This window comes from Staurois parvus, unplaced genomic scaffold (genome assembly GCF_062004578.1).
Source record: "Staurois parvus isolate SC_StPar_1 unplaced genomic scaffold, SC_StPar_1.0 ptg000287l, whole genome shotgun sequence".
NCBI lineage: Eukaryota > Metazoa > Chordata > Amphibia > Anura > Ranidae > Staurois > Staurois parvus.
Window position 1 is genome coordinate 17,907,879 of NW_028318083.1, and position 20,351 is coordinate 17,928,229.

Consider the following 20,351-nt stretch of genomic DNA (forward strand, 5'->3'; position numbering starts at 1 on the left):
CCTAACAATGTGCCAATTTTAATAGTAAAACAGTAAACCTACGCTGACAGTTACATGCAATGGGGTAGATTTACTAAAACTGGTGCACTCAGAATCAGGTGCAGCTGAGCATGGTAGCCAATCAGCTTCTAACTTCAGCTTGTTCAATTAAGCTTCGACAATAAAACCTGGAAGCCGATTGGTTTCTATGCAGAGTTGCACCAGATTTTGCACTCTCCAGTTTTAGTAAATAACTCTCTAATGGGAGCAGTGGTGAGATAGAAGTACAGAAGTGCAGAACTTCCCAAGAATGACCATGAGCAGTACATACTGTAGCCTACAAATTTAAATGAATGATTCACAAGCCTATAGTATGTGTTTAAATACAGTAGATCCTCATTTACCTGATCCCCATCAGACCTGTAAGCAGTGAGCTGTCTGGCTATTCACAGAACTACTTAGCAGTATTGCGATTTAAACAGGTTTTTTTTAAATGGAAACGGACTACATGAACGTATGATTCACACTTTTATTCTGCAATAGAATGAGTTGTTTTCGGAGAACAGCAATACCCTTGAACAGGTGATTCATACATATTTTCATTAACAAAAATGGTATAAGAGTACTTATGTGTGATGCACTTTACAGAAATATAAGCAGAGACAGTGATGAAATTTACTGGACGACCAGACGTACATTGTACGGTACCAATACAGTAAAATATATAAATCATTCAATTAATCCAGTTGTGTATTCATTTAAAATACTTAAAGTGGAATTTGTTTTCTGAGAACACCAATACCCATGAACTGGTGATTCATACATATTTACTTCAACAAAAATGGTGTAAAAGTACCTATGTGTGATGCCCTTGATAGAAATATAAGCAGAGACAGTGATGAAATTTACTAGACGACCAGACGTAGGTGGTACATTGTAGAGTACCAATATAATAAAATTTAAGTGCAGCCATATGTAAATCATTCAATTAATCCAGCTGTGTAATCATTTAAAAAAATACATAAATGGAATTTCAGCTTACACCTATCTAGGCTTAAGTGTCCCCTTCCCCCTCCTAGCATCTATGCTGACTATCCTGTGTAAGAAAGATACTGTATATATACACACTGCTAAAAAAAATTAAAGGAACACTTTGAAAACACATCAGATCTCAATGGGGAAAAATATCATGCTGGATATCTATACTGATAGGGACTGGGCAATGTGTTAGGAACAAAAGGATGCCCCATTGTTTGATGGAAATGAAAATTATCAATCTACAGAGGACTGAATTCAAAGACACCTCAAAAATCAAAGTGAAAAAACGATGCAGCTGGCTAGTCAATTTTGCTGAAATTTCATTGCAGCAACTGAAAAAATGTTTCTCAGTAGTTTGTATGGCCCCCACGTGCTTGTATGCATGCCTGACAACATTGGGGTATACTCCTAATGAGACGACAGACGGTGTTCTGGTGTATTTCCTCCCACATCTGGACCAGGGCATCACTGAGCTCCTGAACACATGCAACCTGGTGGCGTTGGATGGACCAAAACATGATATTACTATAGATGTTCTATTGGATTTAGGTCAGGCATGTGTGGGGGCCATTCAATGTTATCAATTCCTTCATCCTCCAGGAACTGCCCGAATACTCTCGCCATATGAGGCCGGGCATTCTCGTGCACCAGGAGGAACCCAGGACCCACTACACCAGAGTAAGGTCTGACAATGTGTCCAAAGATTTCATCCCAATACCTAATGGCAGTCAGCGTGCCATTGTCTAGCATGTAGGAGGTCTGCATGTCCCTCCATGGATATGCCTCCTCAGACCATCACTGATCCACCACCAAAACGGTCATGCTGAACGATGTTACAGGCAGAATAATATTCTCCACAGCTTCTCCAGACCCTTTCACGTCTGTCACATGCTCAGGGTGAAAATGTCAGTGGCCTTAACCTGTAAAACCATTCCTGTTTTAGGGGTCGTCTCATTGTTGCCCATCTAGTACATCTGTTAAATTCATTAACACCAAAGAGGCTGATACTGATTAACAACCCCCCTTCTGCTACTTAACTGACCAGATCAATATCCCAGGAGTTTAACTGACTTGGTGCTATACCCTGATTAAAAAGTGTTCCTTTAATTTTTTGAGCAGTGTACTTACCTGTTTTCAGACTGTTCTGGTCTGGTCACACAATCTGGCTCTCCTCTGTCAGCCAGAGCAGCTGCAGGGAAGAGGAGGCAGCCCAAATAATGGATGGGTCATTGAAGCCTATGTGTGACGTTATCATTCCAGGCTTGACTAGCCATTGTCTGAGTGCTCCCTCCTGTTCCCTGCAACTGCCACTGGCTGACACAGGGGAGATCATTGCAACGGGCCAGAGCAGCCTGAATATAGGTAAGTATATATATCTTTTTTAACACAGGTTAGCTAGCATAGATATTAGGAGAGGGGTAGGGACGGTTTAAAAACTAGTTAGGTGTAAGCTAGAATTCCTCTTTAAATGTGCTTGTAAATAGCAATGTCTGTTTTTGTTATACCCTCATGTAATCCCATGCACATTTAGCATTCAATTGGGACAGACAGTGGGGTCACTATAAACATATCAGGCTCTATTATATTGTACTACTCTGCATCTAACAGACAGAAGTCTGCTGCCTGGAGAAGAGAACACCTACAGTATATGACCTGTGTAGTGAGCTGCTGTTCCTTTATTCAGTAACAATCACGAACAAACTGTATTGTTTGGTTACAGTGCAGAAAAGTAAATGGTCAGGACCAGGGGTGGAATGACAACTCATGGGGCCCCCGGGCAATAGAAGATTATGGGGCCCCTGTGTCCTTGCCCGCACTCAAACCACACCCAAAAAAGCCTATGAAAGGTACCAGGGGCATCTCATGGGGCCCCCTACTGACCCCGGGCCCTCGGGCAGTGCCAGAGTTCCCAAATGGTCAGTCCGCCCCTGGTCAGGACCGGTCTATGGTGTCCAACAGGGGTATTTATCCTGCATCTGTATAATCACTCCTAAATGTTTACAATAACACAGTCACTAGCTATAATGGTTCTCCCAGTTTCAGCTTAATACAGAAGAGACACCTACCCCATACTATTCAATTCTCCTATATCCTTGTGCTGCTGGTCTTTGTTAGAGAGCTATAGAGCGACTGTGAAGAGATCTAGTTTCTTACTCTATTACTGTCCTTGTTTTTACACAAAAGCGGTAGGAACACTGAAGAAGCCCTTGGTGTGTGATAACGTGACTATTCACTGCTTGACTTCACATACACATGCCTTCAGCAAATTCCCCAACCTACTTTTCACATCCCGCTAGTATAGGACCTTGCTGCTTAAGCTGGCCATACACAGTTTGACTTTCATTTGAACATTCATAGAAAAATCATTTGCCAGAACATTCTTTCTTGCCATCACTGAGTCAACTAATCTTTCAAAAGCTCCTAAAGTTTCACCCAGACCTGCTGTTTGAATTGATTCTCAGGCATATTAAACAGGAATTCTTTCCTGAACGAAAACCACATTCACAGTTAGGCGTCATTCACAACAGTTGCACAGACACAGCCACTGCTCCCAATTTGACATCTGTATGGGTGCGGGTACCGGAGCTCACACAGTGTGTGTTCAAGGACATGCACCCTCACCCACAAGGTGTAGCCACTGTGTGCAGAGTGACATCAATGGGACTGCCTGCGTGGAATGCACGAAACCCCTGTGCATCCCTGGGCAGGTAAACATAACCCTCACATGGGGTATGCATTGATACGCCCCATGTGAACCAGGCCTTAGCATTTTGTTCATTTTCCATCCTGCTCCTTCAAATTTTCTTGTCACTGTGATCACTTTGACCACACGGATCTTCTACTGGTGTATAGACCATTCCTAATGGTCCCTAATCATCAGGGGGCAGCAATAGTAATGTGTAGGGGGTGGGTCTAATTGAAGTGCCTGTGTTTGGCTGTGGCAGCAAAGTTTGGGAGACTGCTTAAGTTTTGTGCAGGTACCTCTGTCGGCAGCAGTTTTTTTTCGTGGACAAAATCTTGCAAGGCTATCTCAAAAAACAAATTATTCTGAGTCTCATGCTGGGTACACATCAGATTTTTTTTCGTTCAACCCAGCGGCTGAACAAAAAAAAAGCTGAAGAGCTCAAAAGGTGTTCGCTGTACTAACTGTCCAATGTTAGTGCAGAGATCTCCCTGCTGAGCTATTGTGTTCTGACAGGGGGACTGCCCCCACCACACCGGTTAGCAATGGCAGCAATTGGCCAGCTTCTGTTGGACAAGTGGGTGTACACAGCTCAAATGTCAGCCGGTTTCTATTGAACAAGTCGATACCGGCCAATATTCTGCCCGTGTGTACAGGGCTTAAGGCAAAAATGAAGAGGTTATGTTTTAGTCAAATATCAATTAGTAAGTATGAAAAAAGAGGAGATTCTGTCAGTTTGCATAAAATTAACAGTCAGCAGCAACAAATACTGCAGCTGCTGACTTTTAATAAAAGGACACTTACCTGTTAAGGGATTCAGCACGGTTCTCAACCGATCTGGTTCTTTACTGATCTTCAGGTTCCCGGTTTACCAAGTTTACTGTGGTAAGTCGGCTAAGATTCCTTGTGGCTTCACAGCCTGCACTCCATTGCGCATGCAGTCCCACATCTTCCTAGGAACTGTTCCGTGTCCCATGAGGTTGCAACATTTATAATGGGGGGGGGCACAGGGAGAACTTCTGCTCTGATCGCACAGGCAGTTCGAGCGGAAGTGGGGAGTGGGTACTTCTCAAAACTAGGTACCCATTCAAAACAGAAAAACATTCTAAATAATTAGAGAAGGGGGGAGGAGTAAGAAAAGTTGAACTTCCTCTTTTTGGTGAAGTTCCGCTTCAACTCCTTGCACATGGAAAATGCGCCATATGAGAAATTTCAGGGCTGCCAATGATCAGCTCCTTTTGAAAATGCAAAGTCCCTGGCTGTCTCTGGCCTCAATTATTTAGAGCCACTGACTTGAAGTATACAGATCAGCAGTTCCTAATTCATATCGTGCTTGTTGAACACCAATGTCCCTGAAAGCACTGAATCCAGACACAGCCAAGAATTTTCTAGCACTCCAGGAAGAAGTCGGTATATACTTAATAACAAATGTCCTTTAAATGTCATTTTAATCAAGTAAATTCAGAAAAACATTTTGGTCTTTATTTGCAATAGGTTAGGTAAATTTATGTAGTCACTCTTTTCATGACAGGTCCAATAAGAAAGATCTCGTATGTTCTTTTAAATCGTGTTTCAGGCGAGTGAAGAAATGCATGTAAATGATCTATTTCTGTTACGCTCAATAACGTTCCACTTACTTGTTCCAACATGTAAAAAAAATGTATGCAACTGATACGACGGGTGTTTAACTAGTTGGAACTATAGCTAAAAAGCCATACCTTACATATAGTCGGGCCATGACCTATACAAGTCAAATATACTTGCTGTCTCTTATTTACTTCTCTCTAAAATCTGGGCTGTGAATTCTGAGTAAAGCAGACAAAAGTCACTTCTCCTTTCACTGTATCTTATCAGCATGACACAGAATGCTGGAAGTCTTTTATAAAATGCTTTCTTCAGTGTTCCCACAATTTTTGTAATGTGACCTGCTTAAATTAAAGCTGAACCCCAGGCATATATAGAGTAAACAACACAAATCAATGTATCTATGTAGTTATTAATGAAGCATTACAATTATTTTTTAATTGCAGATAGTATAGATATCTAACTATGACTTGGTATTCTCAGACTAGGAAAGAAGGGCTAAGAACCTATTATAAGAGAAGAGATCAGAGCGAGTAGTGGGATTGCTGTATCAATCTTGTGCTGCTCATTCACTGTCCATTCAGTAGGTGGAGGGGCATGAAGATACCGTTGTATTTCTTAAAGTAAATGGTATTATCCACCTGGCCGCGTTAGGCGGGGGAGCTGTAAATATATCAGGATTGGGTGGGCAGAAATACAAATTCATTGGCAGGTAAAGTATACTTAAATGTATTTCATCTCTGTATTTGGCTAGTGTTCAACTTTACAAATTAGGTGCTACAGTACAACTAATAGAGCCTGTGTTAAATATATGATTCTATAATATTAAAGGACAGTAACACCCATCATCGATGTACTTGTTAACACAACATCATCTCAACTGCCTGGGTGGTTTCAGATTTAACATTCCACACTACTATTACAATAATAGCGGATTCAAACAACATGTAGTTGTCATGCTCCCACTCCAAGAACTAAGTCTACAGGTAGGATTATTTATATTAGAAAAACTGAGCATTTTCCTGATCAAATCTTATTAAAAACAGTGTTCCTATTAACTTTTTTTTTTTCTTTTTACCCTGTCATATATCTTCAGGTTTTCATCATTACTGCCTATGTGTTCCTTTTCAATTCCCTTCCAATATTCTGTCATACAAACATATCATATAAAAAGAAACTAAACGCTTTCAATATTAACAAGTGCATAATTTTACAAATAAAAGTTGAGAAAAAAATGAATTGGAAAAAAATGAAAATGAATTATACCTCGCTCAAGCTTTAGCCGCTGATACAAATGTAGCTGATCAATGGTTACTAAACAAGCAATCTGAAATGCAAAAGGAACAGAGTTATATTAAAAAATCTGTACATATCACATACAAAGAAAAGCTGAACGCCAGGCAATTAGCTAACTGAAATACATATATAGGAACCGATTTCTCTGCTAAAAGATTTCTAGTTCTGTGCAGCAATTTTTGTGACCTAGGTTCTGGGAAGAGATTCTTGTGATCTAGGTTCTGTGTGGAGATTCGTGTTATCTAGCCATTCCTGGCAGACAAAGTCATTTGCTCGATCTCCAAAACCGCAAAAGCACAGCTTGATCATAAAACACACCTCCTGCCTGCTGATTGGACAATGAAGGAGCTGCAGCACACTGGTGAGGTTATCTTTCTGCTCATTCAGCTCTCTCCTCCTGGTAGAATGTTCCCTGTAAGCAGAACAGAGCTTTACTGATTTCTATTGCTGTCTTCCCTCTCCCTGTCTACATCTTGCTGTACAGAAGGTTACAGGAGGTTATCAAGACAGATGGACATACTTCTACTACACTACGCTAATACATTTAATAATTTTTAATGAATGCATGGCAGGCTGCACTGATTGTTTTTTATATATGCCTGGAGTTCAGCTTTGATAGAGGAAAATACATTGCCATAAATATATCATTATCTAAGGAGTGGTTCAAGTGTATTTCTACCACATAGCACATAAATAAAATGATGGTGGTTGTTGTTATGCTTATGCTACAGTGGCATAGTCGTTCATGTATGAATATGAACTCTAAAATATCTGAAATATTTGACTGTGTGTTATTACACATACATGTATGTATATGTCATCACCAAGCTTCCATCAGATAAATAAGAATATTTTAAGCATAGACAAATCAAGTGTTATGTCTGCTTGGAATTAGACATAAAGCATGCAATGTTTTCCTGATATATAATATACTTCATCAGACATCAAAGTATTTTGCAGTGACATACAATTTAAATCAGTCACAAACCAGCCAATTCAAGCTAAGCCCACTATGACTGAATGCACAAACTGAGGTTGACTTCAGTGAAAACCACATGTCAAAGTGATCAGTAGATACAGAGATATAGCCAGCTGACGTTCTGTGCAAATTGTAATTAGCATCAAATCCTGGAAAAGTAAAACATTCATGGCCCCACCTTTCCAGCTTCCATATTGGTCATTGGAACTCCCAAATACATAAGGGCCCATTTACAATGTTGCAGTGTATTATGCCACAGATTAATGTGCCCTGTGTTAGGAAAGATAGCCCACGAACAAAGAACCTCCAGAGCAACATACTCAGAGAGACACTGGGAAATTTTGAATTTGAAAGTGTAATCAGATAAGGGAAAACTTCAACAAGCTCAATAGCTCTGGCAAGAGGGCTTCCACACAGCATGGCTTCCCTTGATGGGCCCCCAACAGTCGCTCAAACCATAGAAATTTAAAAAGGAGCACTAGACCACATTGGATAAAAAAGTCATATAAAAATAACCAAACGCACTTTCGGTACATCACCACTCCCCCTTCATCAGGGTTCAACACATGAGCCCTAATGGCTGTTTTTAGATGACAATTAAAATGATCTTGGACTTGTTTATCCAGTTTTGGTCTGGTGCTCCTTTCTGTATTTCTATGCAATGAAAACAATTTGATTAGCTTTGGTTAGGATTTAGGGATGGCCAATGCAGGCCTAGCCTGGCAGAAACGACAAGCACAGGAAAAAAAAAAAAAAAAAAAAAAAAAGGAAAACCCAGAAACTGAATGTGAAGGCAAGAACCATTTATCCATTGCCACTTTGTTAAAACACATCTACAAAAATTAGATGCTTTTTCTAAACATTTTTGTGTTTTGTGTGTGATTTTACAATTATCTGAAAGTCCTCCTCATCTGCTAATTGTGTGTGGGAAGCATGTACCAAATAAACACTAATATAACAAATGTAATTATAACGTAACAAAATGCATGCCTTAAAGTAGAACTATACCTTTCCGCAAAACCCCTACACCCAATACTTTTTTTTTTTCAGTTTGGTAAGGGAGGGTTATAACCCCTGTAAGGTTTATTTTTGGCATCTTTGTCCCATTGGGCAGATTTCCCTTCACTTCCTGTCCCAAAGCCAAACAGGAAGTGAGAGGAAATTAAATGCAAATTAGGTAATCCCCAGGTCACCAGAACTAGTGTCCTCTTTGGAACATTTTTCCTCTCTTTTCTGGGGACAACCCAAAATTTGGGATTTACTTTCAATAATAATGGTAAACAGGACTCAGACAGCCGGGGACACATACTGCAATAACAACCCACATGGAAGAAAAATATATTTTAAAAATACTTTAAATATTACCACCCTCAATAATAGTGATCAATAGCGGTGCATTATTTTCTGTCTTCATTGACAGTCCTGCAATGCAAGCAAAATGTGCATAAAATTAAAAATAAAAATATATATATATATACACACACACACGTGACTTCAAAATATAGTGAATTCCCAAATATATACACCATAACACAGGTCTGCGACTAAAAAGCTGTTTGATTATTTTCATCTAATTTCCATGTATTTTGGTGTGCTGAAAACAAATAAAATATTGAAAAAACTCCTAGACGTCATGATTTGCCACAAAATGAAAAAATTGTCTTCAAATGTATCACTTTTTTTTAATTTTTTTTTTTATATTATGGGTTTTTAACCAAATTTAAACTCCAAGTTACTATTAATTAATTCACATAATTGCATTTAAGATATAAAATGCCAAAAAAAAACCTTAAAAGGGGTTGTCCGAGTTATGTGAAAAAAAATATAGCACAGTAAATCTGATGGTCAGCAATATATACATAAGCTAAGCAAGTTTTAGGGAAAAAAAATTCTATTTCCTCATTTCCCTAGTTCTCTTCTGGCCCTTTTTTTTCTTTTTTGCAGGTAAACAATCTCTGCTCCTTCCCCCCTGCAAAGGGGGTGAATACAAGTGTTGCTCTGAGTGACATGTCTGACTACTGGGATACTCAGCAGCACGCTGTATGTGCAAGCCTCAGCCCTGAGTCTGTGCTTCTATTGGTAGAAGGGGTTCATCTTTCCTGAAGAATCCAGTGGGTGGGATACCAAATACCCTTGTTTTCTGTGTCTATGGGACAGTCAAGACCGACAAAATCACTGGACCAAGAAGAGTTGGCAGCCGAGGGTGCTAACAGTCGGTGAAAAAAATGTCCTCCGAGAAACTTTGGTACCTTCCCATAAAGTTCTTCTACCACCTCTCCACATAAAATTGGGATTGATGAAGCAATTTGTAAAATCACTTCCAAGAGATGGAGAATGCTTCAAATACTTGGTCACCAAGTTTCCAGGCCTTTCGGAGGCAAATTGAAGGAAGGTGTGTTCATCGGACCAGTCATTAGAAGGCTTATAGTTGATCAAGAGTTTGTCAATACCATGACGGATCCTCAAAAAGAAGGGTGGATTGCATTTAAAGAAGTCGTACAGAAATTTTTAGGCAATAACAAAGATCCTCACTACAAAAAGATCGTCGGACGAATGCTGAAAGCATTTCAAGCTTTAGGTTGCCTGACGAGTTTGAAAGTGCATTTCCTCCAGTCCCACCTTGACTACTTGCCTGAAAATTTGGGAGCTGTGAGTGAGGAGCAAGGTGGACGATTCCACCAAGACATTAAAGAGATGGAAAGGAGATACCAAGGAAAATGGAGCATTACAATGATGGCAGACTACTGTTGGATGCTTCAGAGAGACATTCCAGATGCTGCTCACAAGCGTAAATGCACCAATAGGAGCCTCACAGTGAAGAAGAATCAAGTTTAGTGTGTGTAGGTGATCTCATTTCAGTTCAAAAAAGGATTTTCATGAAAAAATTGTAATAAATCTTTAATTTTAGAAGTCTATTTCCATTTATTTTGAGATATTGCCTTATTTAACATAGTTACCTAAATTGTCAGGAAACGTAATGTCCTATGACAAAATGGAGGTCATTTTCGGATTCAGCGCACCAAAAAACAAAGATTACATGGAATAACCAAAACAGCTCTAGAAAAAAAATTTTTTGCAGACCTGTGTAATAAGTCCCATAAATAATAAGTCCCGTGAAAAATAAATAAATAGATGAAAGTCCAAAAATCTTCCACACTGTGAGTCTTCTTTAACTGTGATTCCAAGTGAAAAAAATATATAGCATTGAACCATGTGCTGTGCCTGTCATACACCCCCTCTCAGGTGTGCACTCAGACAAAGAGGCTCCTCCAAGAATCACCCATAATATGAATGGTTGCCATGATCACAATAAATACTCTTCTCCATAGTTACATAGAAAGAGTATTTATTATGATCCTGGAAACCATTCATATTATCGGTGATTCTTGGAGGAACCTCTTTGTCTCAACAATTGGATATCTATGTGATAAGGCTGATTAAAGGCTATGTTCTGGTGAGTGCACACCTGAGAGGGGGTGTATGACAGGCACAGCACATGGTTCAATGCTATATATTTTTTTCACTTGGAATCACAGTTAAAGACTCACAGTGTGGAAGATTTTTAGACTTTCATCTATTTATTTTTCACGGGACTTATTATTTATGGTGTATATAATTTTGGGAATTCACATACAGTATATATATATATACACACACACACACACACACACACACCCCCACACATACACTGTATGTTGAAATGCTTTTTTTTACATATTACAAAATATATGACTAATATTTGTAAAAATACATTTTCAAATATACTGTATGTCTTTAAAAATACATTTAATCTACATTTTTGGAATGCATTCATAAATATATGTAAAAACATATGTTAAAATTACTTTTAAATGACTTAAGAAAAAAAATCACATTTCAACATACAGTGTATATATATATATATATATATACACACACACACATATATATATATATATATATACACACACACACACACATATATACAATATATATATATATATATATATATATATATATATACTGTATATACACACACACATACACATACATATATTTAGTTATTGAAATATATTGAATATGGCCAAAATTGTAGTATTTCAAATATATGTCAATATATTTGGGGAGAATATTTTTAAAATATATTTTTCTTCCATGTGGGAACTGACAGCTGTTCCAATCCATCTCCCCTCTATTCAAATAAATTTAAAAAAAAATGTTTTGCCTTTAGTTTTACTTTCACATTTCTAGATATACAGTATTTTTAGGTTATTAATATCGTTCCTATCATTTTATTGTACTCTTACTTTATTGCTTTTGTTTTGCCCTTAATAAACTACTGTAAGTCTTAAACAGAAAACCAGACGTCACATTCCTGTTTATCCGTGGGAAAGCACTTTAGTGCTTTAAAATAGACCTGTCATGAGAAAAATATAGAAGTTCACATTTTAACTTCCTTCTTAAAATGTTACGCAGATTAGGAAAATCAGAGAAATGTAAAAGTCCTTAGCTTCATACTTGTTCCACATCAGTGACTCAAAGTATTAAATCAAAAGAGACACCATAACATTAAAAAGGGAAATATATTTCCAGAAGGCAGTCAGCAGTGGCAACCTCCATGTATATCTCTGACAGGTTTTATTCCAACAAGTCCAACTCATAGCAAAAAAAAAAAAAAACAAATCCCTTTCAGTAGGGCTGTGCCTGGGTTCATTGCTTGTTTATGTCTGGGGGAAGAAAAAAAAGCATTTACCAAACTGATCCTCCGCTCCTCCCCACAGCTAGACTGATCCCCCCCAGTGTCTGCAACTCCACATTTCACCAGTCTAGGGTACTGACGTCAACAAGACCAGAGCAGGGTCCAAAGCCCTGATCTGGATGTAAAGATGCCAACAGACAGTCCATCTCTGGATCGTCGGAAAGTGCTGCCCGTCAAGGAAGCGGAGGATCAAGTAAGTAAAATGGTTTCTCTTCTCCCCTAGACAAAATGAGAAGTAAACCTTTGCAGAGTTGGGCTTTAAAGAGGTACTAAACTCCTATTGTTGTCTACCTACAGGTAAGCCCATAATAAAGCTTACCTGTGGGTACAGTAAATATCTACTTTAGGGAGATATTTACATGATATCTGTGCCGCAGGCGAGACACTCACGTGCACGCGCGGGAGTGACATCTTCGTGGCTCGGCCATTTAAACGGCTGGACGGAAGGAAGACCGGGTGAAGATTGAAGTTGTGTCAGCCACTGGATGGATTCATTTTTTGGGTAAGTCTGTCATAAACATGCTAGAATGTACCATTAGCACATTATGACATTACCCTGCGAGGGGATCACTTTGTTTTTTTGCTTTTAATGCGGTTTACTACCACTTTAAGGGCCTATTCACAATAGATGCGTTGGGGCTATACTGACAGCTTAATGCCTTGTTGTAATTGGCGTTAGTTCACACCAACATGGTGAAAAAAAGTACTGCATGCAATACTTTCAGTGCATCAGGTTACACGAGCCCGTGCATTGTAAGTGCATAAAGCAAAAACCCAGCACAGTAAATCCCAGCACACTGTCAATCAGCTTGACTCACTGGTGGGAACAAGCCCTAAGGGATAACTAAACCCGAAAACAAAAATGTAATATATTGAAGTAGTCTGAGGTCACTTGTAAAATGTTGCCGCAGTCCTGGAGGTTGTTGGAGAAGAGGACCATGGTGTCATTACTCTGCAGGCTTAGCTTGCAGAACTGGAGACCCAGGCTCAGCTCAAAGAGTTGCACCAAGATACCATTCCCATAGAAGTCCCTGTTCACCATCACTTCAATGGTAATCCTTAGATTAGTTTCTTTTTTTGGCAACATTGTTCAGAAAGTACAAAAAATACCTGTTGGTCTTGCAAAAAAATGCAGTGTAACTGTCATTTCCTGTGAGCTGAATGGAAAGAAAAAGCAATGTTATTTATTTTTCTATAAACTACTAATAGACTGGGGGAGTGAGCAAAGCCACCCAGTGTCACAGAGGGTTTCACAGAGCTACTATGTTAAATTAAGCCTGGGTTCACACTGGGGAATTCACACCGGTTTCTGCGCGAATTCCGCACTGCATCACAATCGCACCCCAATACCCCGAAATTGGTTTGCAAAATGCGGTGGATGTGCAGAACGGTTGTGAATACCCATGCGATCAGATTCTAGTGCGGACCAAAAAAAGGGTCCTGCACCTTTTTGTTGTGCATGCGGAGCGATTTGAGCCATACAAAATGTATGGCTCAAATCACACTGCACAGAATTTGTATGTGATTTGCACAGGAATGTGGTGCGAATCACATGCGATATGCCGCACTGCGGAAGTGTGAACCCAGGCTAAAGGAAAAAAGCCTGAAAAAAGAAAAATAAAACAGGTGCCTCATTTAAAGGAGAAGTATAGCCACAGCTATTTTGGCTGTATTTCTCATGTGGATCACAGAAGTGCAGTTCACTCTGCATTTCTGTAACCCACTTTCATCCCTCAGTGGGCTAAAGCCTGGTCCAGGCTCTGAAAAGATCCCAACCATATAGTTGTTATCCACCCAGATGTCTCAACCGGCAGCTGGCTCAGCCTCTCAGCGCAGCCCAGCGCTCCAGTGAGTGCTGGAGGGGCAGATCAGAGAGCCACAGACTGACCGTCACCAACTCTCTGCTCACTGAAGAATGAGTACTCGGCAATCAGTCTTAGATGTGGCAGGGGACAGATGTACGTTCAGACCGATGCTGCATCCACCTAGGTGAGTATTTTTTTTCCTGAAGCCCATACTTCTCTTTAAAGGAATGGTAAACTAATATATTATATTTTTATTTTTGAGTTAGACATGCTTTAAAAAAACTCAACTTGAGCCAAAGCGGCTGCATTAGTCTTGGACCTAGTGCACAAGTGAATGGGAACCTCAGTTGAATGTTTGTTTGCAGTTTATGGTGGAACAGGCAGTGATGGGAATCTCCCCATCGGGGACAGAGGATGCAACAAGCAACTTTTTTTTAGTAAAGTGGAGAAGGGTTTGAATATCAGGTTATTACTGTTTCTGCCTTCATCAGAAAATAACACTATATTTAAAAGGTAAAGATCTTTTGGTAGTTTCCAAAGCCATCGAACATAAAGAAACATTTGTAGAACATTGCTCTTTATCTACCACTAGTTAGGTGTATATTGGAAGTGAGAATAATGTGATGAAATACTTCTCTTAAGTAGTCTACACATGTTCCTACACGGTATGATTAGAAGTAGAAATGAATCAGCTTCTAACCTCAGCTTGTTCAATGAAGCTTTGGCAATATATGCTACATGAATCATCTGCCCCTACTCAAGATGGGCAGAAATGCTAGAGGGGGGTGTTCTTTAAAGTGATTTCTCAGCAAAATAAAGCATGGAGAAAAGGATGGATGGGGTTTTTTTTTGTTTTTTAGTATGAATCAAATGGCACTTTTGGTTTGTGGTGCTCAAATACAGTGTTGTTCCGCTTTAAGTATAAATTTATTCTATAAAGGGAATTTGGAAACTTTATATTTAGAGTGAACTTGTGCTTTACCTATGCAGGACAGAGCAACAGGATCGCTCAAAGGCTGATCCTGTAAGCTACTTATACTCACTTTACCATTGATTATCAGGTGAATTGTTCATCCCTCTGGGAAGAGCTTTAAGGGGTTCAAGACCCTCTCCCCATCCACACATGACAACACTAGTGCCTAACAACATTGCGCTGCAACGTGGGCACATGCTCTCCATACTCAAGAGCACTGGATGTTTATCTCTTTACTCTGTGATCCGCTGTGTCATTGGACACAGCTGATCACATGGTAAAAGGCCGCTGTGATTGGCCTTTTACCTCATTACGTGATCAGCTGTGTCCATAGAACACAGCGATAACGGAGATCATCGGGTGCACGCCCCCTGGGGGCGCGTGGAAGGGTGCATTATGGGAGTACGTCATATGATGCCCTCCCAGAACTGGGTAACCGTGCTGTAGCTGTCATTTAGCTATAGCACGCTTACCAAGTGGTTAATGGAAATGTTTTGGTTACTCAGGGGTCCCACCTGTGATAGGTGAGGAATTTCGGGATAGTCAAGTAAAGGAGAGGACTGACTCGCAGTCCTCCCAGCATTAGTAGTGGCTTATTTGGGATACAGAATTTTGGAGGTCTAGAGTGACATTCTGGTGGGAAAAGGACCTCCACTCCTGACCGCAGGCACTCCTGACCGCAGGCACTCCTGACCGCAGGCACTCCTGACCGCAGGCACTCCTGACCGCAGGCACTCCTGACCGCAGGCACTCCTGTCCCTACAGGGTAAAGCAGCCTCCAGGAAGCAGCACATCAGGCAGGAACCTCCTAGTGCTAGTGGACTGAGTAGGAGTTAAGAGGAGACCTCTCTGTGTGCTGCACGTGTGCTAAAAACTGAAAACATCAGAAGCCGGACTTTGTATGTCTGATATTCGGGTTTGTGCTGAAGATATGCAGACTTTTGTGTTTCCTGAAGTTTTGTTTTGCTGCTGGAAGATATATTCTGTTTGCTTTAAAGAAAAATACTTAAAATAAAAAGCTTAAAATAAACGGCTGTTGCACGTGATCCCAAGGTGCTATACCCCCTGAACTTGGTGGGAAAGGTAAGTATGGTAAATATGTCAACCCTTCAATCAGTTTTTCTTTATATAATTCAGTAAGATCATTTATAAAGTTTATATTGCCACTTTAATGAAATACATTAAAAAAAAAATTCTAAATAATGAATTTTTTTGTCTTTGTTAGTGAGAAATGTTCTTTGCTATCCCTTGGTAGTACTGATAAGCAAATTGTAAGGGTTGTTACATCTCCCTCTTTTTACATTCACCTTCATGTTGACCTAATGGTCCTAGTAACAGTAGCAGATGAGTGCTTTAGACACAACAAAGACCCATGTATCAAATCTGGAAACAATAAAACGTGGAGGTTACTCAACTGATTACATTTTTAGCATAATTTCTCTTTTACAGTTTGAACATTAACAGCAAGAATCTTACTGTTTACTGGGTAAGACACCCTCCCATTTAGTTCTAGTTAACACCGATGTGGCGCGGAAACCGCATGTGATTTGGACAGGAATCGCTTCGCATTCCTCACATGTGATTCTTTGCAGTGCTAATTGAGCCCATTCATTTTGTATGGCCCAAATCGCACCGCACCTGCACAAAAAAAAAAGGCGCATGCACTTTTTTTTGCTGCACTGTAATCAAATAGCATGGGTGTTTGCACCAATGTGATCCAATTAGGCCAATCGCACTGAGTTTTGTGAACTGTTTTTGGAATGTCGTTATATTAACATTGACACTAGCAGCAGTTTACATGAACAGATTGCCATTGTCATGTGGTGCAGGAAAGGCACAGAAATCGCTGAGAATCCCACAATGCATCGGTGTGAATCAGGTGTTCAGCTCTTCATTACATCACATAAACAACTAAGCACTGTCTGTGATACTTTTTTTACTTGCACCAACAATTAAATTGTTACTAAACCCAGGACCCTACATTCACTATATCTGGTCTCCCACACTACACAGAACATTTAAATGCAATTATTTTATTAAATATAAACTGATAAATAACTTTTTTCATCAGCAGTAAGAGCAGTCTTGTGACTTCTATCAGTGTCTGACCAAGCACTGGCTAAAGCTTGTAGGAGGAGTTTTCATTCTGCTCTGACTGTCCTAAGACGCTGCACAACCCCTGACCCTTTGTCAGGACTGTACTGATTGGCCCTGTACTGATCACATGCACCCTCCCAAAGTGAAAAAAAAAACTCTCAAACGATACACACTAAACTGAGCAGGTGCAGAGTGACTCCTAGAGCTCTGTACTATCAGCAGATGGATTGGGGTCAGAAGAAAAAGAATGAAGGGCAGGATCAGAGAAGACAGGATCAAACAGCCTTTTTAACACAATATGTAGGATTAACCCCTTAGGTTCTACAGCGAGTATAACAAGCATGCTATACTGCAAATAAAGAGTAATTTTACTGTTGTGGGTTTAGTAACACACAAGATTTTGATGCAAGTGCACCAATACAGCTAAAAAAATTACATCAAAGAATCTGTATTCCATCTAGCTGATTAGAAGGTACAGAGATACCAAAACAAAAAACTAAATAGAATATAAATATTAGGATAGTGAGCTTTGGACATTTTGGTTGGTTTCCCATTTAAGGATTGTAAAGAGCCACATTCTCTCTCTTAAAATTGAGCTAATAACAGGTATCAGGTCTTAGCTCTGAGGAAAGGGATGCATCCCCGAAACGTGTCAACTTGCCAACATCACCAACAGCCTGGTCACTGCTCGCCACACTGGTTGACCATAAGAGATTGTTGATGTGCATGTTACTTCTGTTGCTTGTGAGTATTCAGTTGGCTATTTGGTTTCTTTTATTAAATCTTAGGGTAATGCACTAGACAATTGTGCCCCCTCTATATATAGAAAAGGACCTTTTGGACTTCAGGCTGGATGGTGCTCTCAGTCATTTCTGCCCTGTTGATTGTCCCAACTGCTCACCAGGTTCTTTGGGATTGGGCCATTACTTGAAGTGTGGGTTGTTCATTTCAAGAAAATATTGTATTATACCCATATAGAATCTTACAGATTCGCATTTCCCTAAGGAAGAAATATAGTCTATTCGAAATGCGTTGGAAGTGAAATTGTACCCAACATGCTCTGATCATTACAAATACCTGATATATTTTATTCATATCTATGTTATTTTAACATGTTTTTACTACCTGACATTTTATAGACTTACGTGTGTCTGTATAAGCAGAATACCTGAAAAGTCCCACCTGAACATGGTAAGGTACTGTATATTTAAAGATCATCACTTAAATACAGAAAAGAGAATGGGGGAAGATGGAAGATTTCACATATAGCTTAAGAGATGATAAAATATAATTTACGTTCTATGATATGGTACAAATCAGAGTAGGCAAAAACAAAAGTGATCTCATGCAAACGCTTCACAAATACTCCTATCAATGCTTTCACAGATTCCATTTTTGGCTGACACACAAAAAACTGGTTAGACGGTATTCAAATAAGTTATGCAGTAACATGCAAATTACAGCTACACCTAGTTTGTCTGAACACAAGAGTGTCTGAAGAGATAAGAAGCTACATGTAGCTTAGTTTAATGCTGGGTCCACAAGTTTGCAATTTGGGAACATAAGTGTAAGTCCTCGTGCACACTGGACGTTTTTACAGCTGCTGTTTTTGGCTTTTGATGTTTTTTTCTACAGCCAGTAAACTCCCCAGGCATGTTATCCTATGTGTTCATACACACATAGGCTTTAATCAGCATTTTTTGCCTGGGAAAACCCCCCCCCAGAACTATGGGTTTCTAAAGAAGTTTTTTAGCTGTAAAACGGCTCTAACACTAGTAAACGTGGTAAACCGCGGCACACCAGCGTTTTGGGCATTTTTTGCGCAAACATTTTATTAATTTATTTTTTTGTGTAAAAAAAAAAATGCTAAATAAAATGCAAGTGCGGAAAAACTTGTGTTTTTAATGTGACTTTATACAGAGAACGCTACCGGCGGTTTTAAAACGCCCAGTGTGCATAAGGACTTACCGTCACACACCAAAACAAGCATGCGGCACATGCTTAATTTATTCCAAATGGCATCCCAACACACCTTGCTAACTCTTGTGCATTTTAGTGCACCACAGTGCACTGCAGAGCATTTTGGAAAGCTGCCTTTCAAAGAAAAAGTACTGTACACACAATTTTTTGGTTAATTTTAGCGTGGGTGGGAGCACATTCGAATCAATGGACTGACCTAACATTACTAATGTTAACGCACAAATAAACGCATGTCAACACACTTTGTGTTAATACACTGCAAAGATGTGAACCTAGCCTAAAGGTTCATTGAAGTTCAGGACTGGGATATTTTAACTTGGCTAAAAAAGCACACACTGACTGAGCTGTGCTGAGTAAACATTACCTGGAGGTAGAAAATAAAAAACCCATTGCTGCGGATTCTGGCTGCTGCAGGAGGCTGAAGTTAATGTTTATTATGGGAAAGTAAAACACCTAAAAAAAGGACTCAGTAAAAATCAAGGCATTGATCCAAAAACGGAAATAGCCTGGTTATGTGTACCTCTGCTTCCTGAAGGAGACCCCTCTTTGGGCACACCATGTCTGGGCAGGTGATTGGAGAACCAAATCCTTCACGAACTGACAACTGGACATATTGTTTGAGGCACTGTACAGGAGACACAAAAGACAAAGTCACAAATCTTGATATAGCATTTGGAGCTGGTATTAAACCCTAAACCAAAAAGATATTATATTGCAGCTTAATAATTCTTACATGTGGAGATTGCAATCATTTTCTTTATTTTTTTTCTCTTTTATTTTCATTTGGTGACCCAGTCTGCAAGTCTGTTATTTTCCAGCTTCCTTTAACAGGCCAAGCTGTCCAGCAAAAGTGGAAGTTAAAGGGTTGGAAAAAAAAATTTAATTTATAATGATCAGCTTCTATCAATTTATGTTACACCTTTATCCCAAAAGGAGAAAAAAAAAAAAAAAACTCTTGCTGTAACCACTAATAAGGTATGAGCTGGAGTTTGGCATTAATTCATTTGTCCAATCCACAAAAATGAAGATATACAGAATAAGCCCCTGTTCACTGGAACCTAAGTGCTGCTATAGATGTCTCAAAACGGCCAGGAGAAGATAGAAAGAAAGTCCACCATCAGCAAACACTGTGCTTTTTGACCCATCCATAACTAGGGGTCAACATGATCTGGTAAGAGGCAATGTATAAATTTCAAAAG

At 39.5% G+C, this 20,351-nt stretch overlaps 1 protein-coding gene across 1 annotated transcript in view; it reads right to left on the reverse strand.

Annotated features, from left to right (window-relative positions):
• RNF144B (ring finger protein 144B) overlaps positions 1-20,351 on the reverse strand; it is a 110,440-nt gene that overhangs the window by 49,552 nt on the left and 40,537 nt on the right. Inside the window, exons 3-4 of the mRNA XM_089682265.1 lie at positions 19,673-19,777; positions 6,551-6,611 (exon numbers count right to left, since the gene is read on the reverse strand). Of these exons, the coding sequence (XP_089538391.1) occupies positions 6,551-6,611; positions 19,673-19,777 (166 nt within the window). The remainder of the gene's footprint in view (positions 1-6,550; positions 6,612-19,672; positions 19,778-20,351) is intronic.